Consider the following 19,836-nt stretch of genomic DNA (forward strand, 5'->3'; position numbering starts at 1 on the left):
GGCAATGCCAAATGCCTTTATGCAATTGCTGAAAGTGACAATGCGAACAACTGTTTATGCTGTTATCAATTTGTACTGGAATCCGGCTGTAATATCAGACATGTGCTTTTTGAAGGACCTAAATGAGCTAATGAATGTAATCTCCTGTGATTCTTCTGTTGCCTATATACTATTTGCGGGTGATTTAAACATGAACTTTATTTCAAAAGCAGCCACTAAATATAAAGGGCAGATTGTTTCATTGGAATCACTTTGTGAAAACACACAATATGTATATGCTTAATGGGGCATTGAAGTCTGACATTCCTCCGTGTCCCACATGGAGCAATGGATCATGTAACACCATAATTGACTATATCTACGTAAATGATGCTTTCTTTCATGTTATCTAAGAGTTTTGTGTATTGGAGTCGAATGCAAGTGATCCTAATATACTGAAAGCTAAATTGACCGTAAAAAATAATCATGTGAGTGAGCAAAAGTGCTATCTTGCAATGGTTCTTATTGTAAATTGTGCTAAAAATATACTATGATGGTCGGAAGAGTCGCTGACACAATGTAATAAGTATTTGACTGCTGATTTAGATAAAATGAAAGTGGGTTGTCCTAATCAGGACTTTATTTACATTGACCTGATGCAGCATTTTCAGAATGGGTCTTTCAAATCGACAAAGAAAAAATGGAAACTACATGTCTATGATCATGATTTAAAAATGAGGAAATCTTTGTTTAGATATCAAAAAAACATGAGGCACTAAAATATCCTCTGGCGTTTAGAATTGGGATTCTAATGCAAATTAAAACAAAATATACAAATTGGTGATGAGCCAGAAGAGCAGCACAAGACATGGGCTGTTCTGAACCAAACAATACATGGCACTCAAACAATAAGTCAAGCAAATAGTGTCACAGAACAGCAGTGGATAAAACATTGGCAGAGCTGTATGTCACTCCAGCAGACTCTCCAAATATTGAGTCACTGAAGGTTCCAAAAATCTTTCACCTCAAATTTGACCTACAAGATATAGTATATTTTATAAAAACAGTGAGTCGCTCGAGAGCTTGTGGCCCTGATGGGTTATCAAATCAAACACTGAAACAGCATCCTGAGCTTTGGGCATACATACTTTTCAATATATTCACTATGATAAATTGTACACAAACTATACCAGCATCTTAGAAACACTCAATTATCGTACCCATTTATAAAAAGGGCGATCGACAACTGCCATGCAATTATAGGCCGATCGCCCTCTTAGATGCCCCCGGAAAAATATTTTCTCGAATCTTGTTTAAAGGACTCAATCAATGGATTGCAAATGCTCAATTAACAGACCCATTTCAAGCAGGATTTGTGGCTGGTGTGGGGACAACACCAAATATCATCTATTTCAATATGATAAAGTCCATCTATGCTACTTGAAATATACCCCTATATCTAGCATTCATTGATTTCAGGGTTGTGTTTGATTCCATTGATCCGGCCTTACTGTATAAAAAATTGACTAAATATAAGTGCCCATCATCCCTTGTAGCACTGATTATGCTCCTCCATATGAACACCACAATACAAGTAAGACTAACCTCTGAAGGCCAGTTATCAACCAACATCCGTACACAACGAGGACTCAAGCAGGGATATATATGATATGGGAGTTGCTTTTGCACAAGTAATAAGTGATGCTCCAGAACTAGGTAAGCAGAAAATAAGTTATTTGCTATATGCAGATGATCTTGTTTTATTGTCTCAAACGCCTGTTGGTCTACAAAATGTACTAAATCAACTGAATCTGTATGTACGAATGAATAATCTTATAATTAATACAGATAAAACTCAAATTTTAGTATGTAGAAATAATGCTAGATCTAAAATGAGTTAATCTCAATGGAAGTTGCAAGAAACGGTTCTGGAAAAGATGTCTTGCGATATAAGTATCTAGGTGTCATCATAATGGATACGATTAAGCATGATTTACATGAATAAGATCTAAAATGCAAATTGCAGTCTTTAATATCACAAGCAAAAGTGTTGGTGTTCAAATATGCAAAATACTCTTATAAGCACATTATTATATTTTATGAGCAAAAGGTAATTCCAGTACTGATTTACAGTTCAGAAGCCAGGTTTCCTAAAGATCATAAAAGCTGGGATAAGAAGGAATCCCGGTTTTGGAAACCGATATTACATTTGCCGAATAGTACGCCAATAATTCGATTCAAATTGGGTTTGTTGTCCTTATATTCTCAGATGATATGGAAAATGAGTAGGATGCTTAGAAAATGTTTATTGGGACTATCTTCTTTGAATATTTTGGGTGTAACAGCCCACCATTTATAGGCAGCAAAGGACACATTTTCAAAGGTGTGGTGCCAGTGCATCTTATGTGCATTGGCGGATGCATCAGTATCCCTAGAGACCCTTCTGCAGAATCTAGTTTGAGCTAAAATAAAAATGTACCAATAGGAGTGGATCACTACTCGAACTAGCTGTAGTACCTATAAGGACTTTGATGCCTTCTTATTAGGACATAAAAAATATGGGCCAATGGCAGACTACTTAAATAACTGCCCATCGCCCTATATACGCAAGCAGTATCTGTGATTGTCATGCCTGCGCCATGGGCGCATACATTGGCGATCAATATGGACTAATTGCTATTCATTTATCTGCGGAAAACTCTTGGATCAACCACTATTCACTTCTTGGACCTTATTTCCCATTTGCGAGACTTTGGTGCTTATTTATTTTTCCCAACAAACTACACTTACCACCATGCACTTGGCTATAACTATCTATTCCTGGCTATTCCTATTTGTCATCATCGGAACTACAATCCCCAGAAGCCCTAGGGATTAGCTCTGCTTCCACCAGATCAGGAACAGAGAAGGAGTAGGCAGATTGTATGCAGGTGTGCTGATCCAGGTGCGACCAATTAGCCTGCCTCTGTGCTGGGCAGGGCGGTATAAAAGCTGCTGCCTGCAGGGGCTCAGTCTCTTGCATTAAGAGTCCTTCCAGCACCTTTTTGCTTCGAGCTTAGGATCTTTGTATGCGGTTACTCCTTACTCCTGCTTCGATTCCAGTGCCCTGCCGGGCTCTCTGTATTGCAGCCGATCACGCTCCGCTGCTACCTTACACCCTTGCCTTCCAGGCTCCTGCCCTGCAGCCGATCACGCTCCGCTGCTACCTTCCGCCCTTGCCTTCCAGGCTCCTGCCTTGCAGCCGATCACGCTCTGCTGCTACCTTCCGCCCTTGCCTTCCAGGCTCCTGCCTTGCAGCCGATCACGCTCTGCTGCTACCTTCCGCCCTTGCCTTCCAGGCTCCTGCCTTGCAGCCGTTCACGCTCCGCTGCTACCATCCGCCCTTGCCTTCCAGGCTCCTGCCTTGCTGCCGATCACACTCCGCTGCCTTCAACCTACAGTCTTCGTCCGCTGGGCTTCCAGTCTAGCAGCCTTCTACAGTCAGCGGCCCTGCTCCTCTGGGCTCACTCCTTGCTGCCCGGCCCTTCTGAGCTCCTTGCCGTGCAGCCTGCTTCATTCCGCTGCCCTAAGCCCTTTCCCTCTGGGCTTCCTTCCTTACAGCCCTGCTCCTTTTGGGCTTGCTCATTGCTTCCCTGCTTCTCTGAACGTTCAACCTTGTACCCTACCATCCTCTGCTATCCACAACAGTTTACCTACATTAGTTACTTTCAGTTATTGCAGTCGCCCTGTTTCCTGACTGCTGCTCCCTTGCTTTCTTCCTTGTTTTCAACCCTGTGTTCTTTATCCCTATCCAATCCTGTTGTACGGCTTTTCCTTCATTTCCTTCTGCTAGTTTGCTTATCGACTTCCTTTTTCCTGGATTTGTCTGTTAGTGTCTTCTCTTGTACTGTTTGTAGACCCCTTTGTATAGAGCTTGCCTGTTGGTTTCCGTCAGGCAATCTCTGCCCCTTCCCTTGTCTCGTTTCTGCGTTACAGACACCCATAGCTGTTGTTCCAAGCCATGAGCAGACAGCGTGGGCCTCTGTTATAGCAAACTGTGCAGAAGGCTAGAGTTTTCCTAAGGTCAGTGGAATACTCTTTTCCTAAATCTGCATACACCCCAAGAGGGAATCCATTCTGTTGTACCTTATTTCCTTGCTACACTTGCCTACTCTTCGTTCTCAGCTGTGTGTGTACTTATCTGTCCACCTTACTTCGGCACAACCACCCAAACCCTTCCTGGGTGTCCTGTGCCACTCTTAACAGAGTGTCATCCGTGACAGTGATTTAGGTTACATTTTTGGCACACCAAAGATGTGTTAGCCAGAAGAAAACAAATTCCCGAAGATCAAAATCCCTGTCGATTCTGCAGAGTCGTCTGCAAAAGAAAACACTTCACCATTGTTTAGTGGTATGCCCTAAGCTGAATGACAAGCGTCAAAAATTGATTGGTGGATTGGTTGCCTCGTACAACCCAATGGACTCATCTCAAGCTTGGCATTGGCTGTTTAGCAGCAGGAAACTGGCAGTCAGAGTTGCAATTGTACAATATTTAGATACAATCTTCTCACAGTGAGGAGTGGGAAAATCAGTAAATTATTATGTGAGTTGTAAAAGGGATTAATATTAAGTTTGATATATAGTCTATTAATCTTTATTTTTTTTATTTAACCCGTTCTTATTTATTTATTCCTGTTCCATTTGATTTGTGATTTGTAATAAGTGAATATGTAAAGATGTATTTTTTCCACCCTTGTGGCTGTCACAGGTGTGATTTCTTGCGCCTCTGTCTTTTATGATATGCTGTGAAATGTTATAATAAAGATATAATTTTAAAGAAGCAAGGTTTTGTGTGCTGGGATCTTTTTGTACTTGCCTGATATGTGGTTTTTTGTAGTGCTTCAACCGTGTAGGAGCTTGTGTGTTTTTGATGTAAAGATGTATATGTATATATTTGAAAGGTTTATTAGTTGAACCAACCAAATAAAAAAAATAAAAACAATAATAATTTGTTGGCCTCACTTGTAAGAGTATGAAGCTCACTTCCTACCAAGGCAGTCTCTGCCCTTAAGGTTAGCAGAGTCATTTTTAAAGTAGAAATAGAGCTAGTGAGTTCTGGCATTTCAATCACTTCCTTCTGAAGTGCAAAAGAAAATCTAGCAAGGGGTTGCAGTATCTGCTCAAAGAAAAGCAGATGGCATACCATCTAAACCATGTTAAAATCTGCAATACTCTGTTGGCTTTTGCCTGGTCATGGCTTGGATCAGCTGCCATACTTTCTAAATGTGCACAAACAACAGGGAAAGATTTATTCAGGGCCTGAGTAGCAAGTAATTTATGTTGCACCCAACGGTTCCCATGAGCTTTCCTTGGTTTCTGAATAGCAACCGTTTGGGGCTTTTTTATACAAATAAAACAATTGCATTAACAAATTGGACACATCACTGAATTAAGTCTTATCCAATGCATCCTTCCCAGCCAATTCAAAACGGTGAGAAAAACAATGGACAGACACCAGCCATTTAATGTCTTGTCTGAGCAGTGCAGCAATACCTCGTTTCACACCACGTCAGCCGCAAAAGCCACCATTTTGTGTAAGGAGAGTCTCGTTTCATTTAGGACTTCCTATAGACGGTTTTTCAATCCCTCACTGCGACCTTCACTAACTGATTTCATTTTGAGAAAAGAACCTCCAGTTCACCACTTTGTGGGTTTACGTATATAACGTACACCAACTCCTTCTCTATTACATCGCTATCGGTGCTACCATCCATTAAAACAGAAAAAGCATCAGCAGTCGTGTGAACATTAAATAGTTCTTCCTCAAAGTAGCGTCCAATACAAATTGTAAGCTCTTGTCCTGTTACAGCATTAATCTACATGGAGCCCAGGTGACCCCCATGACACTTCTCATGCTTAGCCAATACAGCAAACGTTTTAATAGGAATGTCCTTCTTTGCCATTGTATAAAGGATATCCATTAGCTTGCCCACCGTGTGTCTATGCTGATCCTCTGCTGTATCCAAAGCTCTCCCTGTTTTAACAAATTAAAAATCATAAAATCAATGACGGTCAAAAGCAGCTTACAATTGCTCGAACTAAGCAGAGCCATCGGAAAAATCTTCACTAATTTACCAATTGGAGTGTGGCGATAAAAGGTCCACAGCACTGCGTTGCTTTCCAAATTTCTTGCATTTTTCAGCTTTTCAGTGTTTGTTCTGTTTCCAGGTGCTTGCAGAGTGTGTCTACTTTTAGCTTGGAGCCACTGATCCCAGAAATCAATGAGGCTCTGAAATTCCTCATAGAACGCAAATCTGTTTGAACCTATGCACAAAGTGTACATCTTGCACACACAGCGTTTTCCTCTTCATAAATGTCTAGCCAAATTTTGCCTGGGTCATATTTTCTTTGCCACCCCAAAGCTGTAGCCAGTTTCACAGTATGTGGTTTTGAGGTGGCCATGACTAAACTAAAAACAATGGAAGGCCTACTGGGTGTCACTTTCCATTGTAGATCAGCTGGTGGGTTTCGTTTGAAGACATTAAACTAAAACGTTTGGCAGCGGTTTTGATGACATTGTGTTCAGGAATGTGCCAGTGATATTTTTAGCTATATACCAGAGCTCAGAAAGAGAGGTCTTCCTCTTCCACACTCCATGGCATAGTAGAGGAATCTGTTCTCAAAGGGACATCTATAGTTTCTACAACTCTAGATTTGCCATTAAAAAGCACAAGTCTGGAGGCTTGCATATTAATTAGAAAGAACTCTTAAGGTACGTATGGCTCCAGAGGCAAGGAGGACCCTGAATAGTCACATGAAAACTGGTAAGAGTGGTTGCCATGTTTCAGCGACTACAAAGCTCTTCTGAAGAAACTGAAATACTTGCTTATGTCCAATCCCTCTGAATCAGAAGTTTATTGAGTCTTCTTTTTCTGATTTCTTGAAAGCAGAGGGTTCAGCCAGGCCCAGGAAAGTCCTGTAGCTCTTGTTATGTTTTGTTGGCAACTTCAGTAATGACAGATGCCTGACTGTTATTTCTTTATTTTTGGAATGTTTTTTGGGTTCACCTCAAGAACATCCTCCACCAAAGCATACATATCTGGGCCTTTGAGGGAGAAAGCCTTGGCCTCTTTTGTGAAGATGTACTCAGTTCTTAGATTTTTTTTTATAGGGGATTTGTCAGAAGTCTGATCCAAGACCGGCTTTAGTGAGCCTACTCAGTACAGATCTGAGGCCGTGGTGCTTTTTCCTGGTATTGAAATGGCATTGTCTGGTGTGAACAGGTCATCTTGTACCAATGTTGGTGGCCTATTTCCCACCAAGGGGTACTCGTAAATGTAGTAACCCAATAGGAACCCCCTCCTGAACGGGACTATGCAGAACCCAAAATTGGGGGCATGTGCTTAGACATACGACAGATAAGCAGTGCTGTAGCATCTACCTTGTGAAAACAGCTCCTCACTTTCCAACAAGTGCAGTCTTACGGTGCTTATTTTTCAAAATTGGTGTTGTTTAAAGCATTGTCGAGAGCAGTCGAGCGCTGTACAGGGCGTTGGTAGCCAGTTTATGGGCTGCCATATTTGAACAGTATCGCTGTACTCTGAGTTAATGTCGGTGCATCAGTGTGTACATCCGTAGGGATTAGTCTATGTTGGGTGTTGTTGGAAAAGTCCAGTTTTGTGAGATTTGCAAAATTGTAGAATTGTGGGGGCATTCCGAGACAATATAGGGATCAATTACTAAAGGGTGGGTGTGTGACAACAAAAGTATTGTTTGCAGGCCCTTGTGATTCAAAGAAGTTGGTCAGTTTTTTGCGCGAGGAACGTGTGTCACCAGATAGGTGTAGCTTAGCCACTAGGTAAGCTAGTGTGCGACTCGTAACTGCTTTGTAGATGATACTTGAGGTCTTTACAAGTATTCTGGCCTGCAGAGAAAGCTAATGTAGCTCACATAGGACACGGGTGATTTAATCAAATTTCGGCAAACCTGTAATAAAACATGCTGCAGTGGCGGACTGCTATTAGGGAAGCCAAGTGCGCAGCTGGGAGCACCGTCAGGAGGGCATTTACCTCATCAATGTGCGAGACCACAACAGACTGCACTATGGTTCGGAAGTCCTGCTTCTGAGAGAATGGTTTGATTGTGCGAAAGGTGGAGATCTGGAGGCAAGCCATTTGGGCCTTCTTGGCTATGAATTTTTGGAAGGACATTCTGTCAATGGTGTAGCCAAAGGATTTTACTGAGTCCTAGAGTTACGGATCAAATTCTTCTAGGTGTACATCAGTGAGACACTGTTGGACAATTTGTTGTTTAGCCTGGTGAGGTAGGCAGTCGACATCCAGGACTTAATGATGGCAAAGTAAACTCGGAGGTGACTTGATGTTGCGTGGGCTTTTTACTATCATATACAACTTAGTATCATCTGAGTATTAGGATCTTTGAGGAGTGTGCCTAGAGTCCCATGTAAAGGTTAAAAAAGATTTGTGAGTGGATGGAGCCTTGGTGGGCTTCGCAAAAGACTTAGTGCACAAGGTGTTCATCTGGATGGCCTGATATTTGCCCCAGATGTAGGATGTAAACCATTTCAGGACAGTACCAGAGAATTCCATCCTGTCAGAAAGGAGTGAGAGGAGGCGGTGGTCGATAGTGTTCAATGCAGCCGAGGTCAAAGAGGACGAGTAGGCACAGTCACCCTTAACTATGATTTAGAGAGCATCACCTACCACCTGGATGGTGGCTGTCTCAAATGTTACACTTGGGGCCGAACCCACACCGATAGTCCTAGAGAATATGTAGTTGTTTGATTCTGGTGAGTAGTTGTATAGCGACTACTTTTTCCAAGTTTCTGGCAAAGATTCGTAATGGGTTGGTAGTTGGTCAGGTCATCTGGGCCTAAGTCTTTTTTTTCAAAAAAGGTTGTATGAGACCAGTCTCTGGGGTGTCCGGGAATAACCCTTCTGTGGGGGAGGCATTAATGATGCTGAGGAGAGCGTTGAGCTACTCACTGATTGTGCCAAGCATGGTACAGCCTGCCACTGGAGGCATTATTGCCTAATAAGTGCCATGAGATGGGTGAGCATCCTAACAGTTTACACAAAAATAGGCTGAAGCCTATAGTAAAGGTCCATATTCTGAGCCAGATGTTTCCTGTTCCGGCATGCCTGTGCTTCCCTTCACTGCTTTCACTGAATCCCCATCCACCTATGCAGGTCTTCCAATTCCACCTCCATCTCCCCAGTCTTTTACCACCACCATACATGGCAACATTTTGAAGCACCTTGGAGGGAGATCTTCTCCCAGAAACTGGGAGAATTGATTTCTCCCATAGGACTGCATTGGAAGCAGAACATTTTTACGAGGTCGAAAGTAAAAATTCGTAGCATTTTTTAAAGAAAAAGCGTGAGTCTCTAGCCTAAATCGGGAGGGTTGGCATGTATGCAGCACCCCACCCCAAATTAGCAATTTTGCTTCACCTGTTACCATTGATGGACCGGTCTTCCTGTCACTGCCCCTGGCTGCCCCATGGAAATGGAAAAAGGACTCCTCCATAAGCTCCATTTTCTATTTTTATGGCGGCCATCTTGGGTGTGGAACCAAAGAAAAACATGACCTCCCTCAGTGTAACATATACCATTTTTAGTTAGTTACACTAGATTTGGTAACAGAAATGTAGCCAGATTCAGAGTACCATAGTTACTACGGTGAGTATTTTTTCTTTACTTCATTCCTGGACAGTATGGTTCTTTTTATGTCACTATTGAAGTTAAGATTAAATGTTTGTTAAGAACGGTCGTGGTTTTTAAAAAAAAAATGTAAGTATGGCAGCAGCTTCTTAAAGGTCTGTTTTTCGAAAAGCATCATTGGTATTTTTTCACGTGTTCTGATTTCATCAGCTGAAGGGACTGCATCGGTTCTGTGCAAACGAATACAAATATAAACTAATTGTTTTTCAGCTCCAGCAAATGTCAGCTTTCATTAGGGAAGCGTTCCCTAATGACGATGAGATGTTGGTTTCATGATTTGTTTTGGTTTTTCTCGTTCTAGCTCATTTATCCCCAGTGGAGCCCTTACGTGGAAGAGACATTTTCAGTCTCTGAAGAACGCCCTATGGTTTCATATATAATGGCCACAGCTGACAGACAGAACACCCCCTCAACGGGATGTTTATCTCAGGAGAGATTCTGGGGGTGTCAACACCAGCCAGAAGAATAGTTCCCAAGACGTCATGCAACAGCCACTGCAATGCCACCAGAGTTAAGAGAGTGAACAACCAAATAGAGATCAGTCCATCATAGCGATACTAATATATGTTTGACTTTCCCTGTTTTGTCAGAACATGTTAGTATTTCTTTATTTATTTAAAAAGGAATAAATACAGGGTGTTACCCTATTTTGCTGATAACGTGACACTTTCTCTCTTAGCAATTAATTAATTTGTGTTGGTGGTGCTGGTTGGAACTGAAGGTAATTCATTGAAGAGCACGTCCATCACCTGCTGCCTGGCAGGACTTGAGAATACTTTTAGTTTATTTTTATTTTCAAATTACAGTGACTAAAAATGACTACAGAAACACTGGGGCCATTTCGCAAAAGTTTTTTCATTAGTAAGTTTGAACTGGGTGTTACCAAGGGCTTATTAGACAATTGTGAGTATGCCAAGCAGGTTATCTAGTACATGCCCACAAAGGTGTACCATTACTTGTATTCGCAAAATGTCAACGCTAACTAAGAAACTACAGAGCAAGTTACTCAATTTCAGGCCAACAATTGTGGTGCAAGTGGGCCTTTTTCGTGAATCTCTACACAAAGTTACACTTGAAAACCGACTTCGCAGAGAAACTCGGTGCAAGTTACACTCAGACGTCCGAGTAATTTCGGCATGGTGAAAGTTATGAGAAGACTGGGATTCTTTGTGAATGTACACCTATGTGTTTAAAACAACTTTTTTCTTTGGTGTGATTTCCTTTTCCATAGGTTCTGTAGTTTGTTGAACGTCTAATAGATCTTTCGAAGGGATTGTGTCCTCCGACGTATTCCTTATCTTAGATATCTCTTTCCAGCTTTGCTGGCCTCGGAAAATTTTTCTCTAGAGGGCGCTGCGCGTCGATGTCCGGCGAGTCGATGTCCCTCGACAGCCGCCATATCGACGTCGACGTCATCCTGCCTATAAAGGCCGCGCGCAGCGTCCATTGCTCAGTTCCGTTTTACTGCGCTTACTCAGTGCCTCGGAATATCGTTGCTCAGTTTCGTAGAGAATTTATCCTATTTCCTCGAGATATTCGATCCATACTCGATGGCTTCCTCGTCGGAACCGACGACCCCTCGGTCCGGCTTCAAAAAATGCCGAGACTGTGGGAAAAAGATGTCGCTGACTGACCCTCACAGAGTTTGTCTGTGGTGTTTGGGAGCTGAACACCATTGTTCGGAGTGCGAGGACTGTATGTACATGACAGCTAAGGCCCTGAAGGAGCGTAGGGGGAAGCTGGAAAAAGGTAAGACTTCAAAAGCTTCTTCTTCCTCGACGAAGTCGAGACATTCGTCTCCTCGTCACCATTCGCGCTCCAGGTCTCGGAGTGGGTCCCATCACTCCTCGAGATCGAAGCACTCGAAGAGGAGACGTCGAAGATCTCCTTCTTCGTCCTCCTCTTCCTCTGTTTCCCCTAAGAGAATCCCTTGCCCCACAAAACATAGTTCCCGGGCTGAATGGGAGGAATTCTGCAAAAATATGATGACCACCTCGAAGACTGCCGAGAGCGATGCTCTGGTCGAAAGACCCGAAGGTCAAAAACGCTGCGAGTCGCAGTACCCGGCGAAGGAAGCTTCTCGAGCGTGTCACGAACCCTCGAGTAAAGCAATGACCTCGAAACCTTCTTCGAAGGTTCCGTCGACGCCGTTGACGAAGGTTCCGTCGACGCCGAGGTCGGTGTCTTCGACGCTGTTGTCGAAGGGACCTTCGACACACGGGTCTGTCGACTCGACGCCATCTTCGACACAGGCGTCGACGCCAAGGAAAGTCATGGTTGCGGCGCACCCAGTGGCTATCCCCAGGTCCTCGATGACGATGGCGTCGAGATTGTCGACTTCCTCGAGCAGAATCCCAATTCTATTGAGGTCCTTGAGGCCTCCGCCTTTTTTTTCGACGCCACGCTCGAAGCCTTTGACGTCGGCGTCGACGACATCGACGTTTTCGAGGCCGATTACAACAAGTTTGGCACCCTCTGCCTTGGAGATGGGTTTCACACCCTTTGTGAGTTCAGACCAATTGAGAACTATGCCCTCAATTATGGAAGAGGGAGAACTATCTGACCAAGAAGAGACATTTGAGTTGCATGGACCTGCAACCCCAGTTCAAGAGGAGTTATCCTCAGAAGAACGCAGGTTAAAGGAACTCCATGATTCCTTACATGAGGCAAGTGGGTTAGACACTTCCCCTGAGGTGGAGTTCGCTAGGCCAGACCCAGGAGAGCATGCTGAAACCCCCTATAGAGCCTTAATGGCCAGTATCACAGAATTTGTGGGGTGGTAAACACCTTCACAGGCTTTCCAACAAGATGACCTCACGGATATTCTTGATAAAGGTCCACAGGAGGATCCTGTAGTGCCTTTTCATAAAGCTCTTCAAAGGAAAATCATGACGAACTGGGAAACCCCAGATGTCGTCCCGGCAGTAAATAAAAAAACTGTCTACTAAATACAGGGTATCTTCTGCAGACCCGGAGTTTTTGTCCAAACACCCATCCCCAGAAAGTCTGGTGGTACAGGCAGCATCTTCTACTGACATCAAGACTGCTTACCCTACCGTCCCACAGGACAGGGACGATAAGAAATATGATGCTATGGCAAAGAAAGTTTTTTCGGCATGTAGCATGGCGTTAAAATCTATTAATGCTACTTGCACCCTTGCTAGATTCAGCCATACACTTTGGGAGTGTGCTTCTACAGCGGCTGACTGCATCCCGGAGGGAGAAGAAAGGGAGGCGTTCCTAAATATCATACAGGACGGTAAAGACGCTATGTGCGAATCCCTCCAGACGGGCATTGATTCGGCTGACAGTATCAGCAGAGTAATGGCGGCAAGTACAACAACCAGGAGATTCGCTTGGTTGAGAAAGTCTGGTTTTGCCCCAGATGTGCAAGCCAGGCTCTTGAACATGCCATTCGATGGCTCTTCTTTGTTTGGGAAAAAGGCGGATGATAGTTTAGAAAAACTGCAAACATCAAAGGCAGCAGCAAAATCCCTAGGCGCTGCAATCCGTCAGACACCTTTTCGTTCCACAGGATCCTCTGCGAGAGGCAAGTCCTTTTGCTTCTACTCCGCATTCGGAAGAGGTAGAGGACGACCGGCTCAAAGGGGACAAAGAAGAACTACCCAAGGTGGACGGGGTAGATATTCAAAAGCCGCAGCAACAGCAGGTGCCTCTTTACCATCGGCATCTGCATCAGCCGCCCCAAAACCACTCTGAGGACTTCCCTCACAAGACACCTGTATAAGGCAGGTTAACTAAACATCTGGCGGAATGGCAGGCTATCACGTCAGATGCTTGGGCATTGGAAACAGTTGCCCAAGGTTACTGCCTGCCTCTGCTACGCATACCTCAGAGTCATCCACCGGGGATCAGCTCTCAAAAAGCTCCAGATCCGCTCCTCTTGCAGGAAATTTTAGACCTGCTAGAGAAAGGTGCCATAGAACCGGTACCTGTAGCGGAGAGGAACAAGGGCTGGTACTCCCCTTACTTTCTCATTCCAAAGAAAGACGGAGGACTGAGACTCATCTTGGACTTGCGAGAATTGAACAAATTCCCCAGGAAAGACAAATTCAAGATGGTAACTCTTTCTCAGATCCTTCAGGCCCTTCAGTTCCAGGACTGGTTGGTATCTCTGGACCTTCAAGACGCTTATTTCCATGTGCCTATCCATCTCAAACACAGGAAATACCTGAGGTTCGCAATTGGCAACTCTCATTATCAATTTCGAGTGCTGCCATTTGGGCTGACCTCCGCCCCGAGGGTCTTCACCAAGTTAATGTCGGTAGTGGCTGCAAGTCTAAGGAGGGAAGGGATTCACGTCTACCCCTACCTGGACGATTGGTTGATCAGGGCTGTATCTTCGGAACAAGCTCAGATCCAGCTAAATCAAGTTTGCCCCTCCCTTCACAGACTGGGCTTCTCCCTCAATTTAAAGAAGTCACAAATGATACCATCGCAGAGACTCCAGTTCATCGGAGCGATCCTGGACACTTCCCTGGGAAAAGCCTCGCCACCAGAGGTGAGGGCTCAAGATATTCTACAGATGTTACCAAGTTCCAAAATGCCTAACGTCTCCCAGCCTTCGACTTTTTGAGGTTGCTAGGCCTCATGGCATCCTGCATTTTCCTAGTCCCAGAGGCTCACCTGAGAATGAGATCCCTCCAGTGGGCACTGAGAACTCAGTGGTCACAATTCTCAGGAAGAATGACAGATCTTCTTCAGGTTCCCGACAGGGTGGCTCGAGACCTTCAGTGGTGGGCCTGTCAGGAGAACATTCTGAAAGGAGAACAGTTTTGGCAACCCTGGCCGGAGATAACAGTAGTCACGGATGCCTCACTCACGGGGTGGGGAGCCCACACCAACGACTTGACCATCAGCGGTCGTTGGTCTCCATCGGAGTTCAGACTACATATCAACCTGTTAGAGCTGAGGGCCATCAAACTTGCGCTGAAGGCGTTCCTGCCATCTGTACAAGGGAAGAATGTCCTGATAATGACGGACAACACAGTGGCCATGCATTACCTCAACAGAAGAGGAGGCGTAGGATCACTACCTCTGTGCAGACAGGCGATGCAGCTCTGGTTTTGGGCAATCCAAGAAGGAATCTCTCTATCGGCAGTTCACCTAGCCGTAGAGAAGAACTTGACAGCGGACGCTCTGAGCAGGCAGAGCACAGTCTCCCACGAGTGGGAACTAGCTCAGGAAGTCCTTCAAGAGATCTTCGCCCTTTGGGGAACCCCTCAGGTGGATCTGTTCGCCACCAGGGTCAACAGGAAGTGCAATCTGTTCTGTTCAAGGGAATTTCCCCCGAGAGGAGCTCTGCGAGACGCGTTCATAGTGGACTGGGAGTTTCCATTTCTGTACGCGTTCCCACCGGTCCCTGTCATTCCTCAAATGATCAGGAGGTTGAGAAGATTCCGGAAAACCATGATCCTAATTGCCCCGGATTGGGCCAGGAGAACGTGGTACCCGGACCTTCTAGACTTGTCTATCTGCCCTCCAATTCGACTTCCACTCAGAGAGAATCTACTCTCACAGAAGGGAGGTCAGGTTCTCCATCCAGACATCAAAACCCTCAACCTTCACGCTTGGCTTCTGAAAGGCTGAGGTACAAGGATTGGGACCTCCTTGATGATGTTATGGAGGTGTTGCTTTCGGCAAGGAGGCCAGCAACAAAGTCTTTATACCGCTGCCGTTGGAACAGATTTTGCAGCTGGTGTAGAGAAAAGAATATCGACCCCTTTTCATGTGGTACACCAATGGTTTTGTCCTTCCTACTCTATTTAGCAAATTCAGGCCTTCAAGTTGGCACCATTAAGGGCTATCTCGCAGCACTATGCATCTTTAAGCGCACTGCGGAAGAACCATCCAATTTCAAATTACCATTGGTAATACAGTTTCTAAAGGGGTTAACTAACGTTTATCCCCCAAGATCATTCCAGGTTCCCCTATGGGATTTAAACTTAGTCCTAACTTTCCTGATGGGCACACCTTTCGAACCACTCCATTCTTGTTCGTTAAGATTTCTTACCCTTAAAACTGTTTTATTAATAGCACTTACATTTGCTAGAATGGTGAGCGAGTTACAAGCTCTTTCTTGTAAACCCCCTCATACAATCTTTCACAAAGACAAAGTTGTTCTGCAAGTGAAGCCTAATTTCCTCCCAAAGGTGGTTTCTGAATTCCATATCACTCAGAAGATTACCCTCCCATATTTCTATCCTCCTCCTCATCCGGGGAAAGAGGAAGAGAGGTTACACAGGCTGGACCCAAGAAGGGCTTTAAGTTTTTACATCAGTAGACTGGCTAGGATAAGACAACCAGACCAGCTGTTTGTAGGCTACGCAGGTCACAAGCTGGGGTTACCGATAACTAAGCAGACCATTTCCAGATGGATCATTCTAGCCATCTTGGAATGTTATAAACTGGCAGGAAAATAGCCCCCTCAAAATCTTAGAGCTCATTCGACCAGAGGTATCGCAGCTTCATCGGCCCTCAAAAGAGGAGTGCCGGTTAGAGACATATGTGCGGCTGGTCGTCCGTCTATACCTTTACACGGTTTTACAACTTGGATTCCTCCTCCAGTCAGGAGACTAGGTTTGGAAGGGCAGTATTGCACTCTATTCATCAATAAAAGGAAGCATGAAGTCAGTACTCCCACCTCCAATAACAGAATACTGCTATGGGAGTCTATCTAAGATAAGGAATACGTCGGAGGACACAATCCCTTCGAAGAACAAGTTACTTCTTACCTTGTAACGTTCTTTCGATGGGATGTTCATTCGACGTATTCCTTATCGACCCTCCCATCCATCCCCGCAGTACTACTTCCCTTGTTGTTGCAGCTTACGCTCCTTCAGGGTGATTAGTCTAGTCCAGAAAGAATCATTGTGGGCTACAAAAAGGAACTGAGCAATGGACGCTGCGTGCGGCCTTTATAGGCAGGATGACGTCGACGTCGATACGGCGGCTGTCGAGGGTCATCGACTCGGCGGACATCGACGCGCAGCGCCCTCTAGAGAAAAATGTTCCGAGGCCAGCAAAGCTGGAAAGAGATATCTAAGATAAGGAATACGTCGGAGGAACATCCCATCGAAAGAACATTACAAGGTAAGAAGTAACTTGTTCTTCTAATCAAATTGATCCTTTTCTGAGGTGAATGCTTTCCAATTGAAGCAATTTTTACCCAGGGAAGCGCGATGCTGCCTGGCAGCCACCAATGGAATTGCTCTTGGCTTGAAATGCTGCACACAGTGTGATGAAAAGGTGTCAGACATAGAGTGGCTCTCTAAATGCTGGTTTTGTCTGGAATCTATGTATCATATCGCTCCATGCATCACTGTGCCAGGTTGCCCAAAGGCACATGTTTTGCCACACCTCTTGAGATAAAAGTGGCACTGTGCCAAGAGACTTTAAGAAATAAGGTCAGGCGTAGCAGTATGCATCTCTTCAACAAGGTTGTCATTGAATCATTTTCCAGGAGATTGCTGTATAGTTGATTACCTGCCCGCCTTCATTCTCAACAGCCATGTTTGAGATCCATCAGATTAGTGCTATACTTATTACTGGTGCTTTTGGAAGCATTGCTTTTTATTGAGTCCGTAGATGTCTCAGCACGCCACATGGCACTACAATCATATATAAAAAATGCGTAGTGCAGGGAGTGCGTCTTGTGTTTGGAACACTGCATGGAACACTGCGATTTGACAGGAATTTTTGGAAGCAAAGAACAAGTTACTTACCAACTGGTAACGTTCTTTCGATTGGATGTTCCTCCAACGTATTCCTCATCTTAGATGTATTCCATCCAGCTTTGCTGCTCTTCGGAAATGTTTTTAGCAGAGGGCGCCGTGCGTCGATGTCGTCGAGTCGATGGTCCCTCGAAGGCCTCCGTCGAGGGTGACGTCATCGGGTGTATAAGTAGCACGCGCGGCGCCCATTGGCCTCAGTTCTGTTTTTCTTCCTTTTTATCTTTGATCTTGTACTGTGTAGATTGTGCCGGCAGACAGGTATGAGCCTTGCGAGATTTGAGATGGCAATAACCCGGAAAAATCTACAGAGGGGTAGGCTGGGAGGGCGATGCGGAATACGTTGGAGGAACATCCAATCGAAAGAACATTACCAGTTGGTAAGTAACTTGTTCTTCGAGTGGATTGTGTCCTCCAACGTATTCCACATCTTAGATAGACTCCCAAAGCAGTATGGACAATTCCTCTGGAGGAGAGGGTAGATTTTTCGATACTCTTAGATGGCTGAATATAGTACTGCTTTTCCAAAAGTTAGCTCCCTATACTGGGAAGCATCCAGGTTATAGAATTTTGAGAAGGTGTGTAGCGAAGACCAAGTTGCTGCTTCGCAAATGGATCTTATTGGAACACCTCTTTGAAGGGCCGTGGAGGAGGCGATGCCTCTGGTGGAATGAGCCCTTAACCCTTCCGGAGGGTCTTTTTGAGCTAGTCTGCAGCATTCTGAAATGCAAAGCACAATCCAGCGTGAAATTGTCTGTTTTGTCACCGATTGACCCAGTTTCCTTCCTGTGTAACCCATAAACAGCTGGTTGTACACTCTAAGTCTGGAAAGTCTAGAGATGTAAAAGCTTAAAGCTCTTTTCGGATCCAACCTGTGTAATCTTTCCTCCTCCTTTGAAGGATGGGGTGGAGGATAGAATGCGGGTAAGACAATTTTCGGACTTAAATGAAAATCAGATATTACTTTCGGTAAAAATGATGGTTTTACCCTCAACGCAACTCTGTCCTTATGGAACACAGTATAGGGTGGCACAGAAGACAGTGCCTGCAATTCGCTCAACTCTTCTTGCTGATGTTAGAGCAACGAAGAAGGCTGTTTTCCACGTTAGTAATCTTAATGGACACGTGTGCATAGGCTCAAAAGGAGCACACATCAAGAATTTAGGACTAAATTTAGATCCCAGATCGGTACTTGAAATGGGTGAGGAGGAAACACATTAGTGAGTCCTTTTAAGAATTGTATTATCAAAGGAATTTTGAAGTAGGAGCATTCTTCCGATGAGCGCTTGAAAATGGAAAGCGCCGCAAGGTAACCTTTTATTGTTCCAATATTCAGACCTTATGTGCTAGGGTCAGAAGGAAAGATAATACTTCCGGAATAGAACATAGAAAAGGATCGACATTCTTTTCTCTGCACCAGTTGCAAAACTTTTTCCAACGGCAACGGTATAGAGACTTTGTTGCTGGCCTTCTTGCCGAAAGCAACACCTCCATAACGTCATCTGGAAGGTTCCAATCCCTGTATCTCAGCCTTTCAGATACCAAGCATGAAGGTTGAGCGTTTTGACCTCTGGATGGAGAACCTGACCTTCCATTTGAGAGAGAAGGTTCTCTCTCTGAGGAAGATGTACTGGAGGGTAGATGGACATGTCTAAAAGGTCCAGGTACCACGTTCTCCTGGCGCAATCCGGGGCAATTAGGATCATGCAGCTCTGAAACCTTCTCAGCCTCCTGATGACATGAGGAATGACGGGAATCGGAGGGAACACGTACAATAGTGGGAAATTCCACTCCACCACGAACGCGTCCCCCAGGGCTCCTCTCGGGGGAAATTCCCTTGAGCAATAACTTTCGCATTTTTGGTTGATTCCGGTTGCAAACAGGTCTGCTTGAGGGGTTCCCCAAAGGGCGAAGATCTCTTGAATGACTTCCTGAGCCAGTTCCCATTCGTGCGATACCGTGGTCTGCCTGCTCAGAGCATCTGCCGTCATATTCTCTTCCCCGGCTAGATGAATTGCCGTTAAAGAGATTCCCTCCTGAATCACCCAATACCAGAGCTGCATTGCCTCTCTGCACAGGGGTAGTGACCCCAAGCCTCCTCTTTTGTTTAGGTAGTGCATGGCCACTGTGTTGTCCGTCATTATCAGGACATTCTTTCCCCTGACAGATGGCAGGAAGGCCTTCAGCGCTAGTATGATTGCCCTCAGCTCTAAAAGGTTGATATGTAGTTTGGACTCCGATGGAGACCAATGACCGCTGATTGTCAAATCGTTGGCATGAGCTCCCCACCCCAGGATTGAGGCGTCCGTCACTACTGTGATCTCCGGCCATGGTTGCCAAAAAGGTTCTCCTTTTAGGATGTTCTCTGTTCAGGTCCACCATAG

The 19,836-nt window shown here is 44.8% G+C and overlaps 1 protein-coding gene across 3 annotated transcripts in view; it reads left to right on the plus strand.

The window, feature by feature from the left end:
• The window catches only part of INCA1 (inhibitor of CDK, cyclin A1 interacting protein 1), a 1,084,285-nt gene extending 1,073,920 nt beyond the window's left edge, over positions 1-10,365 (plus strand). For all 3 annotated transcript variants that reach the window (XM_069605474.1, XM_069606309.1, XM_069607005.1), the window contains one exon: positions 10,003-10,365. In XM_069605474.1, the coding sequence (XP_069461575.1) occupies positions 10,003-10,170 (168 nt within the window). In that variant the 3' untranslated portion in view covers positions 10,171-10,365. The remainder of the gene's footprint in view (positions 1-10,002) is intronic.
• Positions 10,366-19,836: the final 9,471 nt, after the last annotated feature.

Source organism: Ambystoma mexicanum, chromosome 1p (assembly GCF_040938575.1).
Source record: "Ambystoma mexicanum isolate Mex_15411 chromosome 1p, UKY_AmexF1_1, whole genome shotgun sequence".
In the NCBI taxonomy this organism is placed as follows: domain Eukaryota; kingdom Metazoa; phylum Chordata; class Amphibia; order Caudata; family Ambystomatidae; genus Ambystoma; species Ambystoma mexicanum.